At 41.7% G+C, this 10,000-nt stretch overlaps 2 protein-coding genes and 1 non-coding gene across 9 annotated transcripts in view; 2 read left to right on the top strand and 1 right to left on the bottom strand.

The window, feature by feature from the left end:
* The window catches only part of RNASE9 (ribonuclease A family member 9 (inactive)), a 52,130-nt gene that overhangs the window by 3,831 nt on the left and 38,299 nt on the right, over positions 1-10,000 (top strand). For 2 of the 3 annotated variants that reach the window (XM_077770315.1, XM_077770318.1), the window contains exon 1: positions 5,338-5,420. The exons of the other annotated variant lie outside the window; for it this stretch is intronic. The gene's annotated coding sequence lies outside the window, so the exon portion shown is untranslated. Of the gene's footprint in view, positions 1-5,337; positions 5,421-10,000 lie in introns of those variants that run through there. 3 annotated transcript variants of the gene reach the window in all.
* The window catches only part of RNASE12 (ribonuclease A family member 12 (inactive)), a 99,455-nt gene that overhangs the window by 78,440 nt on the left and 11,015 nt on the right, over positions 1-10,000 (top strand). The window contains exon 1 of one of the 5 annotated variants that reach the window (XM_077770311.1): positions 4,839-5,420. The exons of the other annotated variants lie outside the window; for them this stretch is intronic. Coding sequence (XP_077626437.1) covers positions 5,270-5,420 — 151 coding nt within the window. The 5' untranslated portion in view covers positions 4,839-5,269. Of the gene's footprint in view, positions 1-4,838; positions 5,421-10,000 lie in introns of those variants that run through there. 5 annotated transcript variants of the gene reach the window in all.
* Positions 2,894-3,000, bottom strand: LOC144236798 (U6 spliceosomal RNA). Its single transcript, XR_013336648.1, has one exon. It is a non-coding gene; the product is annotated as a U6 spliceosomal RNA (small nuclear RNA).

The following is a 10,000-nucleotide window of genomic DNA, read 5'->3' as shown; positions in this document are numbered from 1 at the left end:
CAAGAGCATGTACTATTTTCCCTTTTTTTTTTTTTTTGGTGCCTTCTTCAATTTGCTTCATAAGCTTTCTATAGTTTCACTTTCTATAGTGAAAAATGTATAGATTTTTCACCTCTTTGGTTAGATTTATTCCTAGATATCTTATGGTTTTTCGTGCAGTTGTAAATGGGATCAATTCCTTGATTTCTCTTTCTGCTGCTTCATTGTTGATGTATAGTAAAGCAACAGATTTCTGTGCATTGATTTTATATCCTGCAACTTTACTGAATTCATGGGTCAGTTCTACAGTTTTTTGGTAGAATCTTTTGGGTTTTCCATATAGAGTATCATGTCACCTGCGAAGAGTGAAAGTTTGACCTCCTCCTGGCTGATTGGATGCCTTTTATTTCTTTGTGTTGTTTGATTGCTGAGGCTAAGATTTCCAATACTATGTTGAATAACAGAGGTGAGAGTGGACATCTCTGTCTTGGTCCTGACCTTAGGTGGAAAGCTCTTAGTTTTTCCCCATTGAGGATGATATTAGTGTTGGGTCTTTCATATATAGCTTTTATGATCTCGAGGTATGGTCCTTCTATCTCTACTTTCTTGAGGGTTTTTATCAAGAAACGGTGCTGTATTTTGTCAAATGCTTTCTCTGCATTTATTGAGAGGATCATATGGTTCTTGTCCTCTTTTATTGATGTAATGAATCACATTGATTATTTTGCAGATATTGAACCGGCCCTGCATCCCAGGTATAAATCCCACTTGGTCGTGGTGAATAATTTTTTTAATGTATTATTGGATCTGGTTGGCTAATATCTTCTTGAGGATTTTTGCATCCATGTTTATCAGGGAAATTGGTGTATAGTTCTCCTTTTTGGTGGGGTCTTTGGTTTTGGAATCAAGGTAATGCTGGCTTCATAGAAATAATTTGGAAGTTTTCCTTCCATTTCTATTTTTGGGAACAGCTTCAAGAGAATAGGTGCTAACTCTTACTCAAATGTTTGGTAGAATTCCCCTGGAAAACCATCTAGCCCTGGACTCTTGTTTTTTGGGAGATTTTTAAATTACTAATTCGATTTCTTTACTGGTTATGGGTCTGTTCAAATTTTCTATTTCATCTGTTTCATTTTCGATAGTTTATATGTTTCTAGGAATTTGTCCATTCTTCCAGATTGCCCATTTTATTGGCATATAGTTGCTCATAATATTCTCTGTTGTTGTTTTTTAATCTTTTATTTATTTCTGAGAGAGAGAGAGAGAGACAACATGAGCAGGGGAGGGTCAGAGAGAGAGGAAGACACAGAATCTGAAACAGCCTCCAGGCTCTGAGCGAGCTGTCAGCACAGAGCCCGATGTGGGGCTCAAACCCACGAACCGTGAGAACATGACCTGAGCTGAAGTCAGGTGCTTAACCGACTGAGCCACCCAGATGCCCCTTTTTAAAATTAAAAAAAAAATTTTTTTTTTACCTAATAGTCTCTTATTATTGTTTTTATTTCTGCTGTGTTGGTTGTAATCTCTCCTCTTTCATTCTTAATTTTATTTATTTGGGTCCTTTCCTTTTTCTTTTTGATCAAATTGGCTAAGAGTTTATCAATTTTGTTAATTCTTTCAACGAACCAGCTTCTGTTTTCACTGATCTGTTCTACTGGGGTTTGTTGTTGTTGTGGTTGTTTCAATAGCATTGATTTCTGCTCTAATCTTTATTATTTCCTGACTTCTGCTGGTTTGGGTTTTATTTGTTGTTCTTTTTCCAGCTCTTTAAGGTGTAAGGTTAGGTTGTGTATCTGAAACCTTTCTTCCTTCTTTAGAAAGGCCCGGATTGCTATATGCTTCCCTCTTATGACCACTGTTGCTGCATCCCAGAGGTTTTGGGGTGTGGTGTTCTCATTTTCATTGGCTTCTGTGTATTTTTTAATTTCCTCCTTGACTTCTTGGTTAGCCCATTCATTATTTAGTAGGATGTTCTTTAGTCTCTAAGTATTTGTTACCTTTCCAAATTTTTTCTTGAGGTTGATTTCGAGTTTCATAGTGTTGTGGTCTAAAAATATGCATGGTATGATCTCGATAATTTTGTACTTATTGAGGGCTAATCTGTGGCCCAGTATGTGATCTGCTCTGGAGAACGTTCCATATGCACTGGAGAAGAAATGTACATTCTGCTCCTTCAGGATGAAATGTTCTGAGTATCTGTTAAGTCCATCTGGTCCATCTGTGTGTCATTCAAAGCCATTGTTTCCTTGTTGGTTTTCTGTTAGACAGTCTGTCCATTGCTGTAAGTGGGGGTATTGAAGTCCCATATGGTTAAGGTATTATTATCAATGAGTTTCTTTAAGTTTGTGATTAATTGATTTATGAATTTGGGTGTTTCACCTTTGGAGCATAAATGTTTATAATTGTTAGATCTTCTTGAAGGATAGACCCCTTAGTTATGATATAATGCCTTTCTTCATCTCTTGTTACAGTCTTTATTTTAAAATCTAGATTGTTTGATATAAGTATGGCTAGTCCGGTTTCTTTTATTCACCATTAGTATGATAGATGGTTTTCTATCCCCCTACTTTCAATCAAAAGGTGTCTTTAGGTCTAAAGTGGGTCGCTTGTAAACAGCATATAGGTGGATCTTGTTTTCTTATCCATTCTGTTACTCTGTGTGTTTTGATTGAAGCATTTATCCATTGATGTTTAGAGTGAGTACTGAAAGATATGTTTTATTATGTTTTATTGCCATTATGTTTCTTGTAGAGTTGGAGTGTCTAGTGGTGTTCTCTGGTCCTTTCTAGTCTTTGTTGCTTTTTTTTTTTTTAATCTATAAAGTATCTTCTCTTTATTTAAGTTAAACAATTTTCGAGGATGGTTTCCATCTATAAAATGGACAAAGTACAAGCTCTGTACAGCAGTTCTTTTTAAAAATATGGAACGCTTCACGAATTTGCATGTCATCCTTGCGCAGGGACCATGCTAATCTTCTCTGTATCGTTCCAATTGTAGTATATGTGCTGCTGAAGCGAGCACTGTTGCTTTTGGTCTTTATTTATTTCATGCCCCCCCCCCACAAGAGAGTCCCCCTTAAAATTTCTTGCAAGGCTGATTTAGTGTCACAAACTTGTTTAATTTTGTTTGTCTGGGAAAATTTTTATCTCTCTTTCTATTCTGAATGACAGCCTCCCTGGATAAAGAATTCTTGGCTGCATATTTTTCTGATTCAACACATTGAATATATCCTGCCACTCCTTTCTGGCCTGCCAAGTTTCTGTGGATAGGTCTGCTGCAAACCTGATGCCTCTTCCCTTGTAGGTTAAGGACTTTTTTTTTCCCTTGCTGCTTTCATGATTCTTTCCTTGCCTGAGTATTTTGTGAATTTGACCATTATATGCCTTGTTAATGGTCGGATTTTGTTGAATCTAATGGGAGTCCTCTGTGCTTCCTGGATTTTGATGTCTGTGTCTTTCCCCAAGTTAGGAAAATTTTTTGTTATTATTTACTCACATAACCCTTCTGTTCCTTTTAGTGTCTTTTCCTTTTCTGAGACCCCTATGATTCCTTTTTTTTTTTTTTTTAAATATTTTTTTTTATTTCNCTAGGAGAGAGAGACAGCGTGAGCAGGGAAGGGTCAGAGAGAGAGGGAGTCACAGACCGAAACAGGCTCCAGGCTCTGAGCTGGCAGTCAGCACAGAGCCCGACGCGGGGCTCGAACCCACAAACTGTGAGATCATGACCCGAACGAAAGTCGGACGCTCAACTGACTAAGCCACCCAGGCGCCCCCCACTATGATTCTGATGTTGTTCCTTTTCAATGAGTCACTGATTTCTCTAATTCTTAAATCATGCTCTTTTGCTTTAGTCTCACTCTTTTTTCTGCTTCATAAGTTTGTCCTCTATATTGTTGATTTGCTGCTCTGCCTGATGCATCCTTGCCTCCGTGGCATCCATTCAAAATTGAAGCTCATTTATAGTATTTTTAATTTCATCCTGACTAGCTTTTACTTCTTTTATCTCCACAGAAAGGGATTCTAAACTATTTTCAACCCCAGCTAGTATTCTTATCTTGATTCTAAATTCTGGTTCAGAAATCTTGCTTATATCTGTGTTGGTTAAGTCTCTGGCTCTCTTTTCTTCCTGTTCTTTCTTTTGGGGTGAATTCCTTCATTTCATCATTTTGAAGGAAGAAAAGGAGTTAATGAGGTAAAAAAATTAAAATTAAAAAATTAAAAACAACAACAACAACACACACACACAAATCAAATAAATAATGATAGATCCTAGGTGTGTTTTGGTCTGGGTTTTGAAAGGAGCTTGATAGATTAGAGAAAAAAGGGGCAAAAGAAAAAAAAAGAAAACGTTTGAAAATTTGAAAAAAATGAATATAATGAAATAGAATAAAATGAAATGGTAAAGTATAATAGAATTTGAAAATTTTATAGAGAAGTAAAAAATATAGTAGAAAAAAATAAAATAATTTTAATAAAAATTGAAAATAAAAATAAATTTTTTCTTTCTGTATTCAAGAAAAAGAAATGAAAAAGAAAAAAAATTGAATAGATGGACCAGTAAACAGACTGAAATATGACTGAAATTACATCATTTACCCTTTCAAGTCAAAGTATGAAGCACTTTATGGGCTGTAAACTAAGCAGGTGGAGAGACTTGTGGTGTTCCTGAAGATGAGCAGGTGGGGAGACTCGTGATGTTCCTGAGGAGACAGGTTGGCCCAGTTGGGCCGGGCTTAGTGTAAGGGCTCCATTCTCCACTAGATGGCGCTGTTTAGCTTACGGGGGGGGTGGGTCGTTGTGGTGCCTGTAGGTGTGTATGCGCATGCTCAGGGGAGATGAAAATGGCGTCACCTGGCTATCAGTCTCTTACCAAAACTCTGTTCGCCCCCAGCAGCAATTGCGCATATGTCCTTTGTCTCCAGCTTCTGTCATTACCTGCTTTTACACTATCGGTGACCAAGACGTCAGGTTGCCAGGCGGCACCTCCGTCCGAGTTTCATGTCAGATGTGGCTGTTTTCCCCAACCCCTTACTTCTGAGAGACGAGGCTTTGACCCGTTCTGCCTCTCTACGGGAGGGTCTCACCGAGCAATGGCCGGGTGCTGGCCACACCCAGGAATGTTTGCAGGACCGTGCTGCTGCCAATGCTCAGAGACTGCGGCTGGGCGCCAGCTCGCCCCTGAAAAATGTTTACATTATTGTGTAGCAGCAGCGTTTCAGGAATCATGGAAAACCACAACACACAGCTGGCACCAGGCTTCACCCTTAAGGAACTTGTTCCAGCCCCAGTGAATGTGGTGGTTCTCTGGGGTCTGCTGGGATCGGGTGGCCGCTCAGCCTCTACCAGATGTCCTCCAGCAGGGGAACTGCCTCTCCCCGTGTGGCGGGAAGACCCCCCCTGGACTTGACTCTGCTCCTGAGGATTCGCCCTTCTCACCGCCAGGTATTTATACTCTGTGGTCCCCGTTGTTTATAGAGTCTTAATGGAATTTAAACCCTCTCCTAGCTCCCTTTTTAGTTAAGTCCCTGCGGCGGTTTCCACTTTTCCACTTTTCTTCCAGCTGCTTTGGGGAGCGGGGGATGCTTTTCCCGTGCTCTCCCCGTCGCCCTCTTTCCACAAGTAAAAACAGCTCCCTGCCCTCTGCGGCTTCTCTCTCCCCCAGTTCACCTCTCCGTGCTGTGTACCTGCTGAGTTCTGTGGTTCCGGTTGTGCAGATTGTTGTGTTAAGCCTCAAATCAGTTTTCTAGGTGTGCAGGATCGTTTCGTGTTGATCTGGCTGCGTTTCATGGACAGGAGACACAAGAAAAACTTCCATGCTGTTCTGCCATCTTGGCTTCTCCCCTGAGTATTTAACATCTGGTACCCCTTCAACATTTGGAAGAACTGCAAAATAATCTTGCAACCAATCCAAGATTATTTAGCACTCTCACATTCAGTCCTTAAACGATGTTGGCTGCACAGTTAGAATATTTCCAGAATCCAAACACTTCTCCCCACCTCCACCACCACCACTGTAGTATAAGCCACCACCATTTCTTACTGTGCTGTTGTAATGGCCCCTGAGCAGGTCTCTCTGGTTGGCCCTTGTGCCCCTTCAGTCCATTTTCAAAAGAGCAGACAGAATACTCTTGTTGGAACCTAGGTCAGAGCTGGTCATTGCTTTGCTTAAAACCCTCTGTGTATCTCATTTCATTCAACATAAAATCAAAGCTCCTTGCCATTGCTTAAAAAAATCTCTACATGATTTTGCTGATTCTTGGCTTCCCCTCATTTCACTGACCTCATCTTTTACAGCTCACTCTCTTTGGTGGCTGCATTCCAACTACATTAGCCTCCTGAGCACCTTAGGAAGTCCCACCTCAGTGCCTTGGCACATGCCTTTCTCTCTCTCTGGAGTCTTATCTTCTTCCTGCCTGCATAGCTCAGTTCTTCCCTGCTTTTAAGATCCCTGTGCAGATGTTACCTATCAGAGACGACTTCTCTGACCACCCACATGAGGTCCCACTTCCTTTGCTCTCTGTCTCCCTTCTCTAATTTTGCACACCCTGTTTGCACATACCACATGATTTTGGCTGCTGCTGCTGTTGCTTTTCTTAATTCTCCTTCCACCCCACTCCCCACCCCCCACTAGACTGCAAACTCCATGTGAACAGGTTTTGTTCTGTTTGTTTGTTTGTTTGTTTTTTTACTGGTGACGTCTCAGAAACTGGAACAGTTCCTAGCACCTAATAGATACTCAATAAATAGTTGGTTAATGAGTTGCATGCATTGTTTTAAATCACAATGTTATACAGGCTTTTAAGGAATGCCAGATCCTTTTGCACCAGGGGAGATGGGAGCATGGAGGTTTTCAGGGCTGGAATAGAGAGCAGGCCCTTGCAGAGTGGGGGACGTACCATCATCGGGACATGGCTGGAAAATATTATGTGGCAGCCCTCTTTTTGGACTACAGTATGGCCCTGTCAATATTTTAAAGAAGTATTGAAAGTTTCTTCAAACTGGACATAAAGGAAGGCACAGAATAGGCTCCCGGAAGCTGTAAATAGGGTATCAATGCCATTGATTCCTGTTGCAAACTTGCTCCAGTCAGAGCTGCTTAAATACAGGGCTGCTTTAGGCTTTATAATTTTCAGCAACTTCTGAACCAGATAGTATTCAGGGTTGCAGGGTTGCACATATCAGGGTGTTAACATAATTCATTTGATAAGATGAGGAACAAAAGTTCACAATAGGAACACCAGAGAGGAAGAAGAAAACTAAGATTAGGGAAGGAACTGTATAGCCAAGCAGTCTTTATCGACCTCATAAGACCAGGTTTCGCAATGAGGGATCACTGTGAACATGGGTCCTGAGGAGACAGTGCTAGCATGCTGGCAGGATTTATGAAACAGAGGGTGAGAACCTCTGTTGGTAACAAAACCTGCATGTAATAGGATAGGCAAGGTCTCTGCTTTCAGGAGCTACCAATGCAAACTGGCATCTGCCCCCTCGTGGACACAACAGGTACTGTCATGGATCTTCGTCAAGGTCTTTAAAGGAGAGACAGTAAATTAAAAGTTAATTTCTGGGGACCACACTACTTTTTACTGATCATTCTCTGTGTATGATATGAAGGTGGAGCTTATAGGGAAGATGAGCTTTTCGGGAAGACAAGCTTATTGTCCAGGGAGATGGTGCTCATGCTATTAAACTGAGTGATTTGTTAAGATGGATGGCAACCCTCAGATCTGGAGGGGAAGCAGAAAATTGAGCCAGCCCTATTAGCAAAACTCTGGAGTTGGTCTTTAACAGCTAAAGTGAGTGGTTCAGAGAGAAACTCTTAGCTTTGAGTAGAAACTAGAGGTGAATCAACACTTTTCTTTCTTTTCATTGATCTTTTTAATGTTTTATTTTTGAGAAAGAGACAGAGTGCAAGCAGGGGAAGGGCAGAGAGAAAGAGATACAGAATCTGAAGCAGTCTTGAGGCTCTGAGCTGTCAGCGCAGAGCCTGATGCGGGGCTCAAACCCACAAACAGTGATATCGTGACCTGAGCTGAAGTCAGACGCTTACGACTGAGCCACCTAGGTGCTCCATGATCTTTCTGATCTTATGTCCATGTGGTGCTGCAGGGTTCTGCCAGAAGTATCAAAAAGGACTACTGAGTTTTACATAGAATAGCTCTTTGATACTATCATTAAAAGAGCAAAATCTTTTAGGTCATTCACTGATGCATTTGTCCATTAAATCAATATTTACTAAACATTTATTGAGCAAACATTTGTTCAACATCTATTATATTCCAGGCACTGTGCTTGGGACAGAGACTACTGCAGGGAACCAGACAGATCTGGTTTCTTCCTTCATGAAACAACCAGATAATTTAAAAAAAAAAAAAAAAAAAAAGCAGGATTAATTTATTGCACTAGTGATAAGGGCCAGAAAGTCAAATATAGATTACTATGCAAGCAAAAGAGAGGCTGTTTATTTACTCTGGGGTTTCTGGGAAGGTTTGTCTGAGGAAAGAAGGAACCTACAGAGTTTAGCCAGGTAGAATGGGGAGGGGAGGTAGAGTAATGAACCTTCCATAGTGAGAGAAGTGGGTGTTAAGAAACTTGAATTGGAAGGAAGCTTAGTGAGTGTGGGGAAATGAAAAGAGCAGTGTAAGGAAGGGTAGAGAGACAGAGACAGTGGTTTGAGGTGAAGCTCTCTCTGCAAGGCCTGGTAGGGAGAGGACTGTGGTCATTATTTTAGGACTTATGAAAAGCCATTTTCACGTTTTTGGTGGGGAGAGGGGTGAACAGCACAGGCACTGCACTAGATTTGTGTTTTGTTAATTATTATTTTTTACTGTTTATTAGTTTTGAGAGAGAGAGAGAGAGAGCATGCACATGCTCACACAAGTGGGGAGGGGCAGAGAGAGAGGGAGAGAGAATCCCAATCCACGCTGTCAGCGTAGAGCCCAGTGTGGGGCCTGATCCCGCAAACCATGGGATCCTGACCTAAGCTGAAATCAAGAGTTGGATGCTTAACCAACTGAGCCACCCGGGCCCACCAGAACTAGATTTTGTGTTTTAACAAGATTATTGGCGGGGTGGGGGGCACCTGGGTGGCTCAGTTGGTTAAGTGTCCAACTTCACCTCAGGTCATAATCTCACGGTATGTGAGTTCGTGTGTTGGGCTCTTTGCTGACACAGTCTAGAGCCTGCTTCAGATTCTGTGTCTCCCCCTCTGTCCCTTCCCTGCTTGTGTTCTCTCTCTCTCTCTCTCAAATAAATAAACATTGAAAAAAATTTTTTTAATTAAAAGAAAAAGACTGCTGTGGTAGTAAAGTTGGCAAAAAGCCACTGGGATCTCCATTTCAGCTGCATGAGGAAATGTTATGGCTGGATGTCTTTTGCCAACTCTAAAATTATTAGTTGTTTTCACCTTGTGCATTCCACCAACTCTGCCAGTTCCCAGCCACTTTTAAAGGAGGTGGGTGAAAACCATGGAATTAAGCTCAGGGCCACAGAGCTAGTTAGTGGCAGAGCCAGTGTCAAGACAGCAACCCAGCTTTCAGGACTCCCCAGCCACTGCTCATTCTGCCCTAGCTCGGTGCTTCTGAAAAGGGAGCTGGTTTGCTTGTTGGTTTGTTTAATGAATCTGGATTCCTTGGGGTCTCACTGATTATTTGTGCTCAGGGGACAATCCTTCGTCTTTCAGGGTATCTTACTGATTTTCAGGGGAGCTGGAACTGGCCCGGAGAGGAAGGCAGAGCAGGGAGTGTTATGAAAGATCTGAATGTCCATGGACGTGCTGTGGGGAAGGCTGGGTTAATTGTCCTTCTTCAATGAGGGTTCAGAGGAAGCTGCTGGGGGCTCAGCCCAGGGACACACATAAGGAGCCAGATATGCTAAGATCAAAGCATTTTCAGAAGTGGAAATCTGAAGGGACAGGGGGCCTACCAAGTAGCTGTTAGAAAGACAGGCTTATGCAGCCTCCCTCAACCTGGCCTCCCCTGGGCTATGGCCTGCTGGCAGTCATTTCAGGGACACACATAAAG

The sequence above is a fragment of the Crocuta crocuta genome, unplaced genomic scaffold (assembly GCF_008692635.1).
Source record: "Crocuta crocuta isolate KB4526 unplaced genomic scaffold, BGI_CrCroc_1.0 scaffold175, whole genome shotgun sequence".
In the NCBI taxonomy this organism is placed as follows: Eukaryota; Metazoa; Chordata; class Mammalia; order Carnivora; family Hyaenidae; genus Crocuta; species Crocuta crocuta.
The sequence above is the reverse complement of the archived record's forward strand: the minus strand, read 5'-3'. Positions and strand labels throughout refer to the sequence as shown.